Here is a 19,974-nt window from a genome sequence, read left to right on the forward strand (position 1 = left end):
ATCAATTTTAATTTAAAAAATAATATATATTTTATATTATATTTTAATAACTAAATATAATATAATATATTACAATAGAAATATCGCCTTATAATATAATACATTACATTAGAAATATCGTCGTATCATGTCTATCAGATATAATATTTAAGAATATTATATTTCATTAAAAATCATATTTTATATCCTATCCCATCTGTTGCACCGATCATACCTATCCTAAACTTGTTTACGCGCCCAATAGATAGAATATTAGGCATTCTCGGTAAAGGCATCTGCTCGGTACGAGTGACTTTTGGAATATCATTAATTTGCTTAATCATTGCAGATACTATATTTTCGGGTGGAGAGACCTTTCGTCATTTCTCTTCGTACTTATCCCTTATTACTAGATTTTATTACATATCTTTTTTTGGAAGTTAGAATAAAACTTTTACAATAATTAATATTTTTTCTACCTCTTATGTTGAATTCTTTTTTAAATTATAAGTTTTGCGAAGAAAATTAATTAAAAAAATAGAAAAATATATTTAATAATAAAAAATTATTTTTTATTTTCAAACAGGTGATATAAAAAATAATTATGTAAATATGAAAAATGATTAATAATAAAATATTTTATAAAAAATATTTTTTAAAAATATTATAAAATATTGAAAACAAGTTAAAAATAGTTTAAGTTTTCAAATAGATTTTTATTGTTGTGTGCAAGTGAAAATTTTAATGTACATATGTTAGTTAAAGAATACAAAGATAAAACAATCACATAATCGATACATGAAGTTTTAATGTGGTTTGGTCAACCATGTTTACATCCATGAATGATAGAAAATTATTTTACTATAAAATAAAGAATATTATAAAGGACAGAACCATATATAACTATTGGATTTAGTCTCTCACTTCACGTGAAAAACCCCCATTCTTCATCACATTGATTCACTTTGTATAGTTTCTATAGATCTATTTTCATATCATAACTTTTTTAGCTCATCACATAAAATATTTATAAAAATATTTCTAATAACTTTTCTTATTTTACAAAAAAATCTAATATTATAATAACATATCAATTTAGGAAATATTTTATACAATATTTTTTATAAAAAAGAATTTATATTAATTATGAATTTGAGACACTTTCCAATATTTACTTTGTAAAATATTGATAGTTTTTGGGAACTAATATAAAAAATACTTTTCAAACATAGTCGATGTTTATTTTTTGGTGAATAGAAAAAATAAAATATTTTGATTTTTTATTCAATTAAAAGTAATCTATTAATATCAATTAACATAATTAAAATAAATTTTCTATTAATAAGTTTAGTTTAGTCATATTGATTAATATGAACAGATTAATTTGAGCTGAATTAATGAAAGATGGGTGTTTTCTTAAGTTTTTTCTCTTTTTTTCTTTTTAAATAAAAAAGAGGCATCCTAATCCCAAAAGTAGAATAGAATGGGATAAAGCAAAACGGCCTCTAGATATGCTTAGAGTTTATAAAGCAATCAATGTGGTGAGTCATACCCCATTCAATTCCATTAAATCTAGTTCGAAAAGCCCCCAAACTAAAAAAAATGGGCTCAACACCACAAAGGTACAAGGCAGCATCATGATTCGCCAAGTTTCTCTATAAATTCCACCATTTTTTAAGGGGAAGAAGGGGAAGTAGTAGTAGTCAGTTTTAGTCTGCAAGGCAAGGATGGCAGGGAATCAACAGCTGAAAGAGTCTAGAGTTGTGAAGGTAGATTCAGAGGAATCCTGGGATTTGTTCTTCTCGCAAGCTACAAATCAGGGCTGCCCAGTAAGCCTTTTGGTCTTTGTTTGTAATGGTCTCCAAACCCATCGAAATTATGATACTTCCTTCCTCAATTTCCATGTTTATAGCTATTAAGCAATGTCCGTTTTGCAGGTTGTGGTTCATTTTACTGCTGCTTGGTGCATTCCCTCTGTGGCCATGACTGCTGTTTTTGAAGATCTGGCCTTAAATTACCAAGACATGCTGTTTCTAGTGGTGGATGTGGACGAGGTTAAGGTAAAAATGAAACCCAAAAACTTGGTATAAACTCTAAACTCAGCCTTAATGTTTCTGATCTTCAGAGAAGATTATTGATGGCTACAATACCCTATCTGTGTGGTCCTTTCCTAGACTTAATAGCAGTTGGGCCAGCTCTATTAGAGGCAGTCACTGCCTCTATATGAAGCTTGAAACTCAGTTGATTGAAGTATGATTTGGTAGTTTATGTGTGTTGTATCAGGAGGTGGCATCCAAGCTGGAGATAAAGGCCATGCCCACCTTTCTGCTGATGAGGGAAGGGGCTCAGGTGGACAAGCTTGTTGGGGCTAACCCGGACGAGATCAGGAAAAGGACTGAGGCTTTTATTCGCTCCTCTCGCTCCCATAAAATGACTTGAATCTGTGAATATGCCAGCTACATCATCATCATCATCTTCTCTGAGTCTCTGCAGTTTTGGATTCATTTCAATGTTGTAAATTAGTAAAAGAGTGATGTATTTTGTTTTTTAATGTTATGGACTCTCGGGGGAAATGTTTTGGATTCATTTCAATGTTGTAAATTAGTAAAAGAGTGATGCATTTTTTCTTTTAATGTTATTGACTCTTGGGGGAAATGTTGTCTGGGAAGCTGATTGAAGACTGAAATGAATTCAGAGAAATTCCCAACATATAATCTTTTGTCCTGTTGTTGCCTGTACCTTATGGACATTTATGTCGCGTTTGTTTTTCAATTAAATAAAAAAAATCAAAATATTTGATTTTTCTATTTAATTAAAACTAACTCATTAACATCAATTAATATAATTAAATTAAATTAAATTTATTAAAAAATTAACTTTAATTATACCATTAGGCAATACAAACACTTGTTTGTTATTCTATTTTTTTAAAAATATTTTTCTTTAGGTAAAAGTATTTTTATTTATTTTTTACATTATTTTAAGTAATATTTAAAAATATAAATAATTTTTTTTTGATAACTTCTATGTAAAATTGTAAATGCATAATATTATTGTAAAAAATAAGTTAGAAAAGCCTATGGCCCACATTATCTACATAGATGGGGGATAGCTGGCTAGGGTTTAAGGTCACTGCACTCTCTTCCAGGTTAGTTCTTCCCAAAATAATTTGTACCAATAGCATCGTCACACGTCACTCCACTTCTACTCCATTTATCCACTGTCATCCCTCACACAAACTCAAGCACCCCACACACTTCACCCCCCTGTCCTACAACTTTGGTCATCTATGTCCCTTCTCGTGGCATCAATATTTATATATTATTATTATTATTTATTTCAAAATCATAATTAATAGCTGTGATTTTAATTATATGATTATATTTATAATTAAAGATTGTGATTTTAATTTTACCATAAAATCATGATTGATGCATGTGATTCGATATGAAAAATAAAAACACATCTTAATAATTTTTGAAAATGAATATAAATCAAGACCACTGTGATTTTGATATGAAAAATAAAAATATGTTTGAGAATATTTCGAAAATGAATCTAAATCAAGATTTAAAAAAAAATATTATTAATAATAAATACATTTTAGAATTGGAACCTCACAACAGTAGGCTTTGGAATTGGAACCATCATCCTAGAAAAAGCTTTGGTATTTAATTAAAGGAGTAAAAAAACTAACAAAGCCTTTTGCGTTGCTTTTGGGTATAGCTCAGTGAATCATTCCTTCACTTACGTTTGAGAAGGCCCAGGCCCATCTTGTGAGTAGAGAATGGCCCACACAGCCCAAAAGCCCAACTTGCGAATCTCAACGCTTGCCATTTGCCTAGTTGCCAATTATCCCACATTTTTCCACACTCGGATTCCCTTTTCTCCCTCGAGAAAACCCCCCTTTTCTCTCTCCCCAAACACCCTAACGCGCTCCTCCCTCTCCCGGGAAATTGCACCGGGCCTCCTCGATTTTTCGGAGGTTCCTTCGAGATGGTTTCTCCAGAAGCCACCAATTGGCTGTACGAGTACGGGCTCATCGAGGACATCCCTGTCCCTGATTCAAACTTCGCTAATACGAATTCAGGGTTCGCCTGGACTCCTGTGCAGGCCTTGAACACTTCTGCTAATGTCAGGTACTGAGATCTTGCTGTATTCTTCTTGTAATGTTGAATTTGTTGTCTGTTTGGTGTCCGAGAAAACAGCATAGGAAAATTTGGAATTTTGTGGAAATGTTTTTGGTCGAAGTTGCGGTTTTAAGATTCGAAAGTTTCTTCCTTTTCTTGAAATTTCGAGGCAGCCTAACCGGCCATTAGATTTTTTTTTTCCTTTTCCCCTATTTATTTATTTTCAATGAATTTCTCTCTTTTATGATTATATTATATTTGAACCTCATATCTAAGCTGAATCAAGCTGTTATTCTTTATGCGTTTTTCCTTTCATACGGTAATTTGAATTGTCCGGTGGAAATTTGTGAGTCAAAATTGTGGAGAGATCACGCAAATGCTGATGCGAAATAAAAGATTGCTCTTTTGGAGTTCTCTGGGGTTGTGAATCTGTATTCGGACTTGAGAAAAAGTGTAATAGTTCATATGGACTGACCCTTTTGCGAATGAACAGCCATATGTTAAAATTTTTATCATTTTTATCCGGAGAATGTTCATCTGGCTCCATTAATATTTCAGTGAATAGAAATTGGAGGAGAATAAAATGAAAGGAGAATCAAATTCTTTTATTTCCTTTTGCTTTGGTTCACTAAAATGATATAGGAAAAGACCCATATGGATTATGGGTCCCATTTTCTGGGGTTCTGGAATGGATGAGCTCGTAGTGGAACTAATACATGCAGAGTTGAACCTGCATTATCACAGGCCCCATAGCCAGAAAAGTTATTGTTGCACAAGCAATAGTTCTATTTTTTTTTTTTTCCTAAAACTGAACAACAGAAGGGTTGCTTGGTTGGGTGCATGGGATTTCGGGTAATTTCTTAACATTGATGTAGAAATGGAATTAGGGTGACCATATCATTCTCTTCAGTTCTTTCCTAGGACATAGAAAAGAAACCCTAGGTTATGAGCCCAATTATGAAGTTAATTGAACTTTACATGTCACTCTGGTACTGGGTATATCCATTGGATGAAATTTTGGCATATATAAGAGTAAACTGGTTTCAGCGGCTGGCAGCTGCCAAGAAAGTTCATTGATGACTCTGAGGTTTTAACCTTATCTGGTGAATCAATTTGTTTGCGATAATAGGACTCCAATTCAATTGAGGCTATATTTGACCTTTAAATGATTGTGGATTTATGGCATCATACAGGAGAGTGGGGTCATTGGAACCCTTGTTTCTTTGACCTTTAAATGACTGGGAATTGCACAATGTAGAGGATTTTTTTTTTTTTCAAGGTTGCAAGGAGTGGCGGCAGATATGGCTGGGGATGGGGGAAGACAAGGTGGTGTGGATGCGGGGGAATCAATTTCCTTTCCAATGTGTGTTATTTGGAATTCTTGGGTGCCTTATGTAGTTAGTTTTTTCAGGGAAAGGTCTTGACCCTAGGCCCTTCAGAAGAGGGGGTGGTTGTTGGTCAATAGATGTTTTCTTGGTAAAGTCGAAGAAGTGTGCATAGATCACATCTTTCTCTATTGTGCCTAGGTGAGGGTCTTAGCAGTTGCGTTTTGCCTTGTTTGATATTCAATGGGTCCAAGTTGCTATGTTCAAGAGACCCTCTAAGGGTGGTATGCTTCCTTTGTGGGTAAAACATTCAAGGAAGTTTGGAAAGTAGTTTTTTTGTTTATCTTTTGGACCATATGGAAAGAATGAAATCGAAGGTCGTTTGATAATGAGGAGCATTTAGATTAAACTTTGAAAAACAACTTTCTTATATTTTTGTTTTCGTGGGTGAAGTTATAAATAGATATAAGTTATATGTCTTTATTTGATTTTGTAGATTGATTGGGTTCTTACTAAGAGAGGAAGATGTATTTTTTGTGTTCTCTCTTTTTGTTTGCTCCTCTTGGCATTCTTTGTATACTTCATGCGTACTATGGTGTGCTGTCCTTTTGGTGCTGTTTAATATAGTTGCATTATTTGTTTATAAAAAAAATTGAGGCTATATTTGACTTTGTTCAGCATGAATTTGGGGGTGGGGGAATATGAGCATATTCCAGTTTTTTCAATTTTTTTGATTGGAACGTTGGTGACAATGCTGTACTTTTTCTTTAATAAGCAAGATTCAAGTTTTATATATTTGTAACTTTGCTGGTGATATTATATATATATACATTGTTCTCTTACCATTTCTGCTACATGTGATCTAATGCATTCCTAGTGGGGAAATTGATGGTTCATTTGGGGACTCTGACGGCATTAAGGAAACTGGATCAAAGAAGAGGTACTGAACTTCTTTCATCTTTTATGCTCGTTGTTTCAAAATGTGGTCCATGCCCATTACTTGAATACCTATCTTGTTCTCACTGCCTTCTAGAGTTTAGGTCTGCTCTTCATCTTTAAGTTAGGAATGATTAGAATTTCTTCTCTCTCTCTCCCTCACTTGCTGCAATGATAGAGATGATAGCAAAGTTAACTATGAGATGGTGATTGAAGGCCAAGTTGCAGCTGCATCAAGACCTTCATAATCTGTTTGAAGAAATCTGTTTGCAATGTTCATAAACTTGATAAGCAGATTATATGGGCAAAACAAAATTGCCAACCCTGTTATCCAACATGGTTTATACAGAAACTTTGGCATCGAGCTTAAAATGCTTACCTATTATTAATTATTTAATATCAAATGAGTTACTTGACTGAGTAAGCTAGTTTGTTACTGGAGGAATTTTATCATACCCTCCCATTGTTATCTCTTTCTCATGCACGTATCTGTTTGCATTTCCTGTTACAGGGTGAGATCTGAATCATGTGGTGCATCTAGCTCGAAGGCATGTAGGGAGAAGTTGCGGAGGGACAGGCTAAATGACAAGTACTCCATTTCTGTTTCTTTCCTTGCATTCTTTCTCTTCCTCGTACTAAATATGTCATGATATCTAGGTTTATGGAATTGGGTTCTATCCTGGAGCCTGGAAGGCCTCCAAAAACAGACAAGTCTTCTATTTTGATTGATGCAGTTCGAATGGTAACTCAGTTACGAGGTGAGTCGCAGAAGTTGAAGGACTCAAATTCTAGTCTCCAGGAGAAGATTAAAGAATTGAAGGTGAGGCTATCTTAGTTTCTGTAAAAAATGTTGGAGCATTGAACTTGTTGAATCTCCATACCCCACGCCATTTTCCATTTCTCCTCTACATAAAAGTTAACCTCCCTCTTACCTACAATGTCCCAAAAAAAATACAAAAAGCATACTGGTATTTTTGCGTCAGTTACAGTAAGTTGCCGTTTTCTTACTTAGGCCGAGAAGAATGAGCTTCGTGATGAGAAGCAAAGGCTAAAGGCCGAGAAAGAGAAACTGGAGCAGCAACTGAAAGCAATGAATGCTCAACCTAGTTTCCTGCCTCCCGTTCCTTCAATCCCTGCTGCATTTGCAGCTCAAGGCCAAGCTGGCGGCAACAAGTTGGTTCCATTCATCGGCTACCCAGGAGTTGCTATGTGGCAATTCATGCCACCTGCTGCAGTTGATACCTCACAAGATCATGTGCTCCGTCCACCAGTTGCTTAAATCAGCAACTCAACCTCTAATGATTTGGGTTTGCATTTTGCCCCAAAGAAGTTTACTTTCATTTTGTCGTTTCTGGACTGTATTAGACTATTAGTGTTCCTGGTTCTAACTGGATTTCGTGGGTGATGGAAGATGTTTGCAATTTAAGAACTTACCTGAATTAGTGATGGTATTTGCATGTAAATCTCAATAAGTTTAATCTGGCAACTTACATTTCATTCTTTTCCGTTCGACCCTGGCTTTAAGTTTCCTTATCCTCAGGGTTGCCAAGGATATTTTCGTGCTCGTCATCACTGTATGCTTTGATATGGTCTTGCCATGTTAGCATTAAAAATTGAGACCCGTCCATTAAGCATAATTGTAAAAGATTTTGACCCTTGATTTGGTTTCACACTTTTTACGAAGCAACTTGTTTTAGGCAGTGTAAGGGACTGAAATTATTGAATCTAAATACAGACAGGCTTTTTACAACTGATCCATGAAAAAATATGTTGCACTAAATGCAGGCATGACTCAAGACGAGTAGTTAACTAGGTTTTCTAATCCCTTTACCTCTTTTCGTTTATACCGGAATATTGAGAGAGACGGAACTGTTTAAAAGAATCCACTAACGGGTGCCATTTTATCCTTGCTTGGAGCAGGCAAGAGTCATAACTCATGTTATTTATTTATTTATTTCCAATTTTTTGAGGCTCTGAAGCTGCCATGATATCTCTTCGCTTATCTGTTTAGGCCTATTGTCTCCTTTCCTCGCAACCTACCCTACGCTTTCATCATTCTCTTTAAAGGCGCGAATGGCTTCCAATCTCCTCAAAATCCATTTACAGACTTTCAGATCTACAAATCCCTCGACCCCATTTCCGGTCGCTAAAATTCTCTTCCAATCTCTCTCATTTCCCACTGAACAACATCACCAACACCAATACCATGTGTCTTTCTTCCCACAGCAACTCCCCAGCAAGCGAAAAATCTCTCCTCCACCTCTTCAATCCTCGTTGTCTTCCTCCACCCCACCCACCTCAAGAGAAGATGCCATCCTCCAAGCCAAGACCTGCCTCTCCACCACTTTAGAAAAGCCCCTCAACAACCCTAAACTCACTGGCAAACTCAAGAAACAGAAGCAGCCCAAGTTTCGGGTTGAAATTCCAGTCATTGATGACTCCCCTGCTTCACTCTCCCAACTCGCTTTTGATGTCTTTGGCGACATACCCAACAAGAGAAAAGGTTCCCCTGTTAAGATCCTCATATTGTGGCCTAACCCCACATTGACAGAAGCTGCAATTAAGACCTTTGAGCTTCACTCAACAAACCATGTTGAACACATGGACATCTCTTCAATTACTAACGAGAGTAACAGAATTTTGAATTCTTCTGATGTGGCAATATTTTTGGCGCCTGAGACTTCACAATTGGCAGTTATGAAAACAGTAACTGAGACTTTGTACCCAAAGCCAATAGTGATTTTCAACCCCAAATGGGCTTTTGAGGATGAGAGCAACTTTGGAGGGCTGAGTGGCTTTGTGGGTTCATTTGAAGTGATTTATTCGTTCATGGGGTTGGAGGTTAGAGGGGTTTTGAGCAAGAGAAAGGGAGTGGTTTTCAAGTGTGTGAGAGATGGGGTTTTGAGTGGTGAGAAATGGACTGTTCTGGTTGAAGAAGAAGGAGAACTGAAGGTAGTTTCCAGGTTCAAGGCAAGGCCAGCTATTGGTGAAGTCGAGAATGTTTTGTATAACTTAATGGCCATCAACTCACCCATAACGAAGTCGGCAAAATTTTTGAGGGGTCTGGTGTCAAATGTAACAGGAAAAAAGTAAGTGCAAATTGAACAACGAAGATTCCTTCTTATCTATTTATCATGTTCTGAGAATTTTGAGAAACTGTTTGTTGAAATGTCTGAATGAATGTAGTTATACGGATCTTTTTATTTGAATGAATGTAGTTATACCCATCCTTTTATTTGTCGTAGTTGTAATATTCATTCCTTGAGTTCCTTGGATATGTGAACATACTTTAGATTCTTATTCTGCTGCCCTTTTTTCTGCACTCTGTTTTTGATTGTTGGGGTGAGAAATATTGAAGAAGCATGAGGGCAAATTACTGATATTATTACACAAAGATTCTAAAGAATAGTCTATCCCTTTTTAACTCTAGGAAGAACAGAGAACCTGCTAGTTTTTAGAATGGATATCTTCTTCATACATCAATGCTTCTATTTACAGAAAGGAAAAGAACAATAAATGCTTGAGCTTGGAGAAACTGGTGAATAACCATGCTGCTTCCCATCTCCCCATCTCCCCATCTCCTTACTCTTTCAACATGGTTAGCATTTGAAACAGAGTGTCTGCATTTTGACTTCTTTCTCAGTTTGAGCAGGTAGGTTAGGATAGTTTGGTGCCTTACTTAAGCAGGGTTAGTCGGAAAGAGTGAAGATATGATTTTTAGTGGAAATTGTAGCCATAAGTTTCACCTGCCTTCACAAACCTACCTTTTTCACGTTGTCTACTATCAGCTCTGACTTTACGAGAAGCATATCTTATTTGTTTCCCGAACCTGCATCACATACATGAAAATTCTGTTATGTTTTAAAGAAAGAGGAGTTTTATAACATGAAGAGCCCATTCGACAATGATTCTAAGAAGCGCTTCTAATATTTTTAATACTTGAAAATTTTTATTGTTAAAATGGTTAAAAACGATTTTTAGAATTATTATCAAACACTTGAACACTTTTCAGAGGGTTCATGGAAAACCAAAATTAAGATTCATTGCGAATGAATTCCATGTCTATCTTATATCATGCACAGAGTTGGAAATAGTTGTTAAAAGATTGGGTTACAGGTGGAAAATTTCAGTGATTATTTAGAAAGACATTAGAAGTCATTCAATGCACAAAACATAATAGAATCATTCGAGTTATGATCATCTTAATATTAGAGAGGAGATTCTTTTAATAATGAGTTGAATTACATACATACATTCGGGTTTTCTTTTTCTTATTGTATCTCTTCTTGGCTTCAACCCTTGCCTGAGAGCAACTAGTCCCCAGATTCGCATCCCAAGTTGGATTCCCATTTAAAATTACTGCCGATAATCCACAATCTTGATAGTCAGCAACACAGCTTTCACCAGTGATGTTGGATAGGGAGAGTGAGGCACCAGATTGAACTAGCCCAGTAGGAAAATTTAGGTTGACACTTTGGCTTCTGCAGGGGTTTATAGGTTCTTGATCATTCACAGCCTGCATAACACCAAGTAGGCCTGCAACATGAGAACAATGAAAAGCCATGCCGTCATGATGCTCTAAAGTCATCAACTCAAGGTAACAAATCAGGCATGACATCCAGCTTTTGATAGGGTCCAGATGATAATCTAGTGCTTGGTACTGGTTTTATGACGAAGGGTTTCACAAAATGAGTAAAAAAAACTTGGTGTTCTGCTTGAAAAAACTAGGTTCTCAGCATCTAGGCATGGTGGCTTTCTAATATGCTGGAAGAGCTGATAATTGTAGAATAATGTGATGAAAGTGGCGAGACCTAGAGATTAGAAGGAAACCTTGATATTAGATTCATCAGCTGGCAAGCTTTTGTCCATGTATGGGCAACTCATTCCAATATCCTCGAAAGAATTGATATAACACTGTAAGCTGCCATACACCTTATCACTCTTCTCTAAATTCAATTCTGCGTCATCCATTCTCCCCTCGCAGGGATTATTAACATTGCAAATATGAAGATTCTGTGACTCTGAGGGGTCTTGCTACACATCATGAGTTGCCACAGACATGAGACAAGCCAAGTATTCAATTCAATATAAGATTTATTTACTAAAGCGGAAGGAAAACAATGCCAAGAATATAGAGGAAATCACCTTTAAAAGTTGTGGCACCGAGGAGAAGAACAGTGCTTGAGGTGGACTCATGGGTGATGAGGACATCTTAGTAAAAGTTTCCAATTCCTTCATCCTGTTGGTCAATGATGTCACTGACCAGAACAAGCTTCTACTATTGTTCCTATTCTCCCAGTAGCTGTTGATGCAATTTGTACTCAAAGATACTGGACTCTTGCAGCTTGGAGAAGATGACCAAATTTCTATGAACTCTTCCGGGGAAGGACTGCCCGAATAAAAGCTTAAGGGCTGGTGCTTGTGTTCAGAGCCCAAGCAGGAATTAACATTACACTCACAGCTCTCACAAAGACAGGCTTCATCTTCTAGGCATTGAATTGTTGCTGGCTGGGAATTGCACTTGTCACATAGAAGGGAACGGACATGGCGTTGTGATATAAAATTTGCAGAGTGCACAAAGCCATCACACTGCAAGCAAAGGGCCGCCATGTCCTGTTTGCAGTACACCACTGCCCTCGCCACCCCACAAAACTCACAAACAGGCTCCACACTTCCCATAAGCCAAACTCCTCTCAGAAAACCAACTTCAAACAACCAGAAATCAGGTCTGGGTTCCTTTGTCCTTTGATCACAGAACAGAAGTCAGTTGCCACCCCAACAATTGCAGTATAGTTGAACAATAAAAACTTCACAAACATGATAAGCTAACAATAAATTGAATTGAAAACCATGAAAGAAGCTAACAAGCAGGCTTACCAAGAATGACAATACTAAGCTTGGAAAATTAAGACCCTTGCAGAAGCAGAGATTTCTTTAGAAAATGGATAAGAACAGATTTATCCTGAAGCCTGCAGCCGGTTTTAGGTAGGTGATACTGATCATGGCCTAAGTTTGGTAAGCTTGCTTATTATGGTATTTATAGACACATTATTTTTTCAAGGGCATGCCAGATGGCTAAGTGGGTGTTTCTCTTGAAGTTAATCTTTTAAGGTCAGCCCTATTTACTCGTCATTAGGTTGTTCAGTTGTGTGATATTGAAGCTGAAATTAAGTGGAATCTAGGGTTGGATTAATAGGGTATCTGATATTTACAAATACCTAATTTTTTAGGTTGGATGTAGACAATTCTAATTCTTAGTTTTAGTAAGTTAATTTGGGGACTTCCACAAAAATTAATTGACATCTTAATTAATATTTAGCTCAGGTTACAACAAAAAATGACACGAAAAGTCATCGTATCGAAAAAAACATCATCAATTAGCTAATATTAATGTGTACTTTCAAATCTTATCTATTTTTATACTTCGATATCAAAATTAAATTTCTAGATACGGAAATATAAAGTTCAATAAATATAAATTATATATTTTAATATTTTTTAAATATTTAAATATTTCCTTAAAATTGTAGTATGTTACTTTTCCGTAACATATCGAACAAACATTACCTAACTTTTATATCCTATTTATTTGTATAAAATAGATACCGAAAATTTTGAAACCTTTGAAAACTTTCAACTTCTAGATGTTTGTATTTTAATCATTTGTTTTTTTATTTTTTTTAATTTTAGTCTGCATTTCGATAAAATCTTTGACTAAGGGGTACGGAAATTTTGAAACCGTACATACAAAGTGTACTCAAGAATTGACATTCCAGTCAAATAGTACGGTAATTCGAGAAAATCTCTTTCAACAAATATTTTGGAGAAATTAATCTTAAAATATCTATTATGGGTTCAGCTTATTTCGGATTCGATAAAAGTGAGATCATGTTGTTACATCATTATAAAATATTATGGATAATCCAAGAATATCTAAAGAAATATTTTTAAATATTAAAGATAATTCGAGATATCTATTTAAACAAATATTTTAAAGAAATTAATATGGATAATGCAAAGAATATATTATAGATAATTCGAGATATCTATTTAAACAAATATTTTAAAGAAATTAACCTTAAAATATTTATTATTAATACTTTTTATCACAATACCACTACAATTTCTTTATCCATATTTTCATAATTGTAGTGATTATTAAATTAAAAAAATTACTCTATTCATAATGATATTATAAATATATAATTTTAAATTTTAATAATATTTTGTCTTTTATAATTGATAAATGATTATGAGGATAAATATGTAAAATAAACCAGACTTGGTCAATTAATTTTTGCAAAGTTTATAAATATCCTAGTGGAATTTGTCAGCAACCTAGGCTCGATTACCACCATTTTTCTACACTAATCCATCCCACATTGATTACAAAATTAATGTGCAGCGAAAGCCTATTTGATCCAAAAAAAAAAAAAACAACTCAAGTTGATGGTTGAAAATCTCCTAGATTTGATCAAGTTGATGGTTGGACTGATGGTTCAATTGTATTTTGATATGGGAGCTAGTTAAATTTTCAAGTCCAACCAATTATATTTTATTAGAGTGTATTATGAAGAAGGAAGTGAAATAAAAATTTGTATAATCTCAAGATTAAATTATGAATATTTTTATCAAATTTCTCAAGTTTGAAGATTTTAGAAGGTTAAAGATGCTACTTGGAATCATAGATCAAATTTAAGGGGTATATTGAAAAGTATACTTGATTTAAACACTTTCAAAATCTTAAAATTAGAGAGAATATTTTATTTTTGATAGGTTATTTTAATTTTTATTTTCGAGTTATTAAGTTTTAGAAGGTTTCTATATCTTATTTTTATGACTTTTTATTTTACACGATTTAAGTATTTATAAATACGAGATTGTGTAATGTTTGAATAAGCGAAACTGATAGAATATAATGAAGTTCTAAATCTTCCCAATTTTTTTTCGTAGTTATGTGTGTTTCTCTATCAACCCTATCAACCAAGTTGCTCCAACAAAGTGGCATTAAAGCTTCCTTCTAATAGAGAGGCTAGCAAACTAGAATTGGGAAAGCGCTTAGCAAGTTTAATGTGTTAGCTGTCTAAAGCTTGATAAATACCAAGACAATATACTCTGAGAACTTCAATCACAGTTTTGGGTAAGTAAGAAAAAAACGGTATATTTCATTCCCATAAAAAGTACAAATAAAAATGAAGAAAAGAAAAATGGAGAGTTCACAAGAACTCTATCCTCTTGCTGTTATCATCTCTCATGTCTTAGCATTGTAGGCCTTGAAGTTGAGAGGACTCTCTCTTGCTTTGCTTTCTTTTTTGTAACATACACAAAGCAAAGGTTTTATCATCAATATTGTCAACATAATCATCAATCAATCCCGTCATCAAGATGCCCTAATGTGACAACTCTTGATGAATTTGTCAGAGAAGTCGACATACTTTGCCCACAGTGGCCTTAGCTGTGGGAACGCGATCTCAAGCCATGGCTTCGCTCTTCCATTAAAATGGACCACCCCGGCGCTTTCAGCATCTGCTAGACTTGTATTGTCTTGGTACCCTAGTCCCAGCATGTGCCAGAAGGGATCTATAACGTGTACATGGCCATGGAATGCTATTAGGCCTGGTGGTAATGTGCCCAATTGCCACAAACTGAGGTCTGATTTCAAGTTCTGCATTCAAAACAATGTAGTCAATTTCCAAAACTATGAATGATGAATGTATTGTCACTTTCAGATAATAGTACTTACGACCCAAATCAATTTTTGAGGCCTAATGTGGACAGAAACAAATGCATACCTCTTGAAGCCAGCTATGGTATGTGCGGCTTATGTTGGTCTTCCTCCAAGCCTCTAGGTCAAATATGTTCATGCCGTAAGCCCAAGCACATTCATTTGGATCAAAATTCTTTGCTATCAAAGGATGTGAGAAGTTCAAATAGCTCTTCAGCCTCTTGGACATAACAAATTTATCATCTCCCCGACAAGTTTCCACTGCACCATTCACTTTCCCTTCCATGTCAATGTCCCACAGAGGTGTAAGATCAGTTTGAACCACGATGTCATCGTCGAGGAACACTATCTTGTTAAGACTAGGAAACAACTGCAGACGAAAGAATAAAAGTTCAAAACCAAGTAAGCATTATACAGAAATAGGTTAAGGTTATATTAATAACTCCTTTACCTCAGGTAGATGTATCCTGATGTGATTCATCACTGAATTATACTTCGGACTAAGAGCTTGCAACTTTGCTGCAATGACATAAGGTTTCTCAGTATTATTTGCCACAATGGCTGAAGACCCGCCTCTAAACTGAGACCTTACGCGCTGATCCTTCTCCATAGCTTCCAAAACCGGGACCTTTCCTTTTGTAAACCAATCAAAGTGATGCAGCCCCTTGACCTCAATTATCGCAGGCGATAAAGGGTGCAAAGAGAACCATGCCTGCATGGGGGAGTAAGTTTTCCTGTCTGTGATAATGTGTAGAACAACTTTATGGGGGCGTAGCGCATTGCGTATGAGAGATGAGGCCACAACAGAGGCAGCAAGGATATTATCAGAGGCGAGGACAAAGTGGAAGTAGGAGTTATCAACGAGATAGGGGACGAGCTCTGCAGAGGGGAGCTGGAGGCGGGCGTTGGCATTGGTTGAGTGCTCGTTGGCTAGTCTTAGAGCAAGGCAGTGGAGCTGCTTTGGTATGCTGCTGGACGCCACATGCCTGTATAGGTATTCTTGGATTTTAGCCGTTCTTGTCCTTTGTTCAAGCAGTGTCACCTGAGAAAATTCAAGTTTCCCATGTTAAACTATCGTGACCAAATCCGAACTCATCAGCAAAATAATTTAAAGGAAATTTAATTGAGATGGGGAATAGCAGTACCATGGCTCTAAGTTTAATAGCAAATGCCCTTGCATCTGATCTGCTTTCCTTCACTTCAGCCGTGAACTCTTCCAACGTCTGAGGGATATCATCCCTCCCTTGAATTTCATCTTTACTTGCAGGTTCATCTAGTATTTGATACATCACTTCTGGGACCTTCTCACAAATCAAACAACTTTAAATTACTTCGCTTTCTTCAATTCCACTTCACAAGATTAAAGTAAGTGGAGAAACTGTGAAGGAAATGATTGGATGCATATAGTTCTTAGGAGAAAAAAAGAACGTGGATTAGGAGATTACAGGTGATTCATGCCTTCCTCCCAAAATCCTCGGTCCTAGTCTTTTCCCCAAGCAACCTATCATGCCACCAAAAATTAAGATCAAGTCAATAACAGTTATAATTGCTATATTTAATATAATAATTAATTAGTACTGTACAATGATGTGTCGTTTCATCATAAATCTTTTTATTTTCATCTTCAAAATGTAAGGGCATTTCGGGTATTTCTGAAAAAGGTGGGGTGGGTACCTAAGGGTTGGTGGAGCAAGAATTGGGTTTCATCAACATGATATGTTAGAGTTTATTATTTGGACGGGTTTCATTTAATATTTTGAATTTGTTAAATAGTAATTTTATTTTAGTCATGACATTCACATGGTTTCTTTTTTAAAATATTTTTATTAGTATTAAAAAAAATGAATATAAATAGATAAAATAAAAAATATGAATTATGAAATTAGAATGAATTTTTTATATATTCAAAATACTAAGTGAGGCCATCTCTCTGTGAGCTTTTCTCTTCTCACTCTCCATAAACTTATTTTATGTCAATTGGGTTTTTTTCTTCATATAATTGTAGACAGTTTTCAGAGAGAGAGAGAGAGAGAGAGAGGGAGAGGATCAGCACAACCAATTGTATATTCTCTCCTTCATTTCCAATGTAAAATTCAATATTTGAACAGCTCTTTCGAGGACATTTTTTATGCAAAGAGATCAAGCTACATAGTGGTGGTTACAATGATTTTATCTCTAGTGAGGAAGAATTATACAGGTAGATATCTCCTAGGCATCTTTCCTTCATCAATGAAATATTTCACCACTGATATTAACAGTTTCTCGAGAAAATGATTCATTTTCCGGACTAAATTTTCTCATATTTGCGGCCATTTTGCTAACAGAACACATGCATATTCTTCTGAAACTCTGAAAAAACTAGTAATGATGAAGTGAAGAAGACAGAGAATAAAGCAAGAGTATGTACCTATGGTAGAGCACTTGGTTTCCCCGTCAATGGTGTCCACTGCTGTCAAAACGAAGACGAACCTCAGAAGAAATGTGAAGAAGAGAAGGGAGTAAAACACCATCCTATACGAAACCCGCCTCGAACCAACCTTCACTTTGATGAATTCCCTCACTCCTTTCCCAGGCAGCACAGTTACATGCCGCAAACTGGGCGATATGTGGAGCTGCATTGTTGCTAGATAGCTAGCTAGCTAGGCAAACGAGTCCTTCTGGGTTGGTGGTATTGTGGTATCGGGCAATTACCCAGAGAAGAAGTGAGCTGAGTTGTGAAAAACCATGGAAAGGGTATGCTGTAAAAGGAAGGTTTGGATGTTGTTTGAAGTTGCTATCAGTCACCTAACCTTGCTTAGCATTTAGGCTAGATATATATCAAGGCTTACAATGTGGGGTATACATTATTTTACAGGAGAGAGAGGAAGAAGGGTTGTTAAGGGGAAAGAGACATGGGACTAAGAGGAGAGGCTTAAGTGGTTTGTTTTTTGTAGCAATGGTGATTGATTGGCTTGGGATTGAAGGAGGGAGGTTGAGAGAGGGAGAAAAATTGGAGATGGGAAGGGGGTGTTTGGTATATATATTGCTTAGCTTTTCCTCCACATGAGGTTTGTAGAGTAGAGAGAGTAGAATTATGAACTTTTGAGGAGCTTTGACGGTACAGATTTTCTAAATGGAAAATGACCCACAAGCAGGGCGATGGGGCTGGGCTTGAGGGTTCTTGGCATAGAGTGAATTTACAGCAATCTTAGGACTCATATTTTTCTCATTTTCCCAAGAAAAGTAGAAATTTCAAAATTTTTTAATACTTAATTTTTATCAGGATTTTTAGAATATGTTTAACAATAATTTTAAAAAGTGTTTTTAGTTATTTTAATATTTAAAAAATTTTAAAAATATTTTTAAAAATCACTAGTTTACCAAATTAAAAATATTTGTGCGTTATTTGGTAAAAAGTTTAACTTCAAAACTTATCATTAATTCCTCTTGGCTTTTGTTTTATAGTGACATGCTGATTAAAGCAGTTAATGGATACAACCCTTGTTTTAGAATTAAGTTAAGACCATCCATCACTTGCAAAGTTTACTTAAAATGTGAACTATGACTAATTTTTTAATTAAATAATAATAAGGGCTTTATTAATGATTATGATTAAAACACTTTTAATATTAATTATATAGATTCCCAAAATAATTTTTAGAATTTTTATTAAACTTTTAAATTCTTATAAAAACAATTTCAAATATTCAAAAACACTTTTAAATGTCACATAAATTTTATTACAACATTTATTAGAACTTGGTAATCCGAAATTTACTTGCTTCGACCCAAAAAGCTTATGTTGCAATATATATGGTAAATATAAAATTATGAGATTTTTTTGAAGGTTTGTGATGGTATCGATTGAGTCGAAACCTGATTTGTAGGATTATGATGATTATGTTTATACAATAGTTGTTAGTATTTTTTGACATAATGGCTTTTTTTTTTCTCCTGACTTTTTTAATTAGGATTTTTCATGTAAATTTATTTATTTTTATTTATTTTGTTTTTTATTACTTATTCTCGTTATTTCATAACAATACTTTAAAACACAGTAGGTTATGTATCATTTCACATCAATAATTTATTATTTTATTTTTGTAATTTAATCCTTTATTAATTTTATGTTGTAGTATATATAATTATATATATATAGATCTGCAAAGGTGAGAACAAGACAAAGAATGACTATGATATGGGCATCATTGACTAGAGGAACATATGTGGCCGTCATTTTCCCCCACCATTCTTGTTGCATTGCTTTCAAGGTTTCTACACCGCACGACCTACCACGTAAACATAGGAATTCCATTTTTAGAATTAATGTTACAATAACCATTTTTAGAATTAATGTTACAATAAGCATCATTTTCCACGCGACAAACAAATACTTATGCTTAACTAATATAATCCTTTTCAGCTGGTATTCTTTTCTATTTTTTTTTTTTTTTGAAAAATATTGTGGGACAATCTTTGGCAAAGTACTAGTTTACTTTTGAAAGTTTAAAGTGTGATTTAATGAGATGATTATGGAGAGGGATAGCTCAAAGGACTTGTAGCCGCGGCCAATGAAGTATAACTTAAAAGGTCAATGAAGTATAACTTAAAAGGTCTAATATCAATCGGTACGAGAAATTTATCACATGAATAATTTGTTAGGAAAAGTGCATTTTTATACATCTATATATATATATATATATAAGATAAAATAGGAACTCAAATTTATAAAATAAATTTTTTAAATATTTATCTAAAATAATTAGTATTTTATGTATTTTTTGGTCAAATATGTGACCTTTAACCATTCAAGTACGACATTTTAATGATATATGTATTACATTTGATTGATGAGTGTATGAAACCTCAATTATTTTAAAAAAATTTATATTTTATAATT

General features: G+C 34.7%; 5 protein-coding genes across 7 annotated transcripts; 3 read left to right on the top strand and 2 right to left on the bottom strand.

Annotated features, from left to right (window-relative positions):
- The first annotated feature begins 1,522 nt into the window (after positions 1–1,522).
- LOC100248576 (thioredoxin-like protein CXXS1) lies at positions 1,523–2,688 on the top strand. Its single transcript, XM_002280030.5, has 3 exons — positions 1,523–1,808; positions 1,917–2,039; positions 2,263–2,688. Exons 1-3 carry the CDS (start codon positions 1,707–1,709, stop codon positions 2,416–2,418), a joined length of 381 nt encoding a protein of 126 aa, XP_002280066.1. The 5' UTR covers positions 1,523–1,706; the 3' UTR covers positions 2,419–2,688.
- Positions 2,689–3,810: 1,122 nt separating this feature from the next.
- LOC100258884 (transcription factor ILR3) lies at positions 3,811–7,867 on the top strand. Its single transcript, XM_002282691.4, has 5 exons — positions 3,811–4,118; positions 6,312–6,374; positions 6,882–6,959; positions 7,028–7,190; positions 7,383–7,867. The coding sequence occupies exons 1-5, from the start codon at positions 3,976–3,978 to the stop codon at positions 7,647–7,649; spliced, it is 714 nt and encodes a 237-aa protein (XP_002282727.1). The 5' UTR covers positions 3,811–3,975; the 3' UTR covers positions 7,650–7,867.
- A 438-nt stretch (positions 7,868–8,305) lies between these two features.
- Positions 8,306–9,607, top strand: LOC100253680 (uncharacterized). Its single transcript, XM_002280011.5, has one exon. It carries the CDS (start codon positions 8,444–8,446, stop codon positions 9,461–9,463), a length of 1,020 nt encoding a protein of 339 aa, XP_002280047.1. The 5' UTR covers positions 8,306–8,443; the 3' UTR covers positions 9,464–9,607.
- Positions 9,608–9,662: 55 nt separating this feature from the next.
- On the bottom strand, positions 9,663–12,362 carry LOC100258828 (putative zinc finger protein CONSTANS-LIKE 11). Of its 3 annotated transcripts, XM_010646022.3 has the most exons (5): positions 12,248–12,362; positions 11,516–12,113; positions 11,201–11,404; positions 10,624–10,886; positions 9,663–10,199 (listed from the first exon to the last, which is right to left on the bottom strand). In XM_010646022.3, exons 2-5 carry the CDS (start codon positions 12,047–12,049, stop codon positions 10,088–10,090), a joined length of 1,113 nt encoding a protein of 370 aa, XP_010644324.1. In that variant the 5' UTR covers positions 12,050–12,113; positions 12,248–12,362; the 3' UTR covers positions 9,663–10,087. The 3 variants fall into 3 exon arrangements, with proteins under 3 accessions (XP_010644324.1, XP_059591627.1, XP_010644325.1); XM_010646023.3 differs by lacking the exon at positions 12,248–12,362 and having other exon boundaries at positions 10,091–10,199; positions 10,620–10,886; positions 11,516–12,231; XM_059735644.1 differs by lacking the exons at positions 11,201–11,404; positions 12,248–12,362 and having other exon boundaries at positions 11,516–12,229.
- A 2,142-nt stretch (positions 12,363–14,504) lies between these two features.
- Positions 14,505–17,816, bottom strand: LOC100264056 (probable galacturonosyltransferase 12). The gene is made up of 6 exons (XM_002282601.5): positions 17,503–17,816; positions 16,541–16,596; positions 16,241–16,396; positions 15,547–16,137; positions 15,163–15,465; positions 14,505–15,035 (listed from the first exon to the last, which is right to left on the bottom strand). Exons 1-6 carry the CDS (start codon positions 17,711–17,713, stop codon positions 14,751–14,753), a joined length of 1,602 nt encoding a protein of 533 aa, XP_002282637.2. The 5' UTR covers positions 17,714–17,816; the 3' UTR covers positions 14,505–14,750.
- Positions 17,817–19,974: the final 2,158 nt, after the last annotated feature.

The sequence above is a fragment of the Vitis vinifera genome, chromosome 19 (assembly GCF_030704535.1).
Source record: "Vitis vinifera cultivar Pinot Noir 40024 chromosome 19, ASM3070453v1".
NCBI lineage: Eukaryota > Viridiplantae > Streptophyta > Magnoliopsida > Vitales > Vitaceae > Vitis > Vitis vinifera.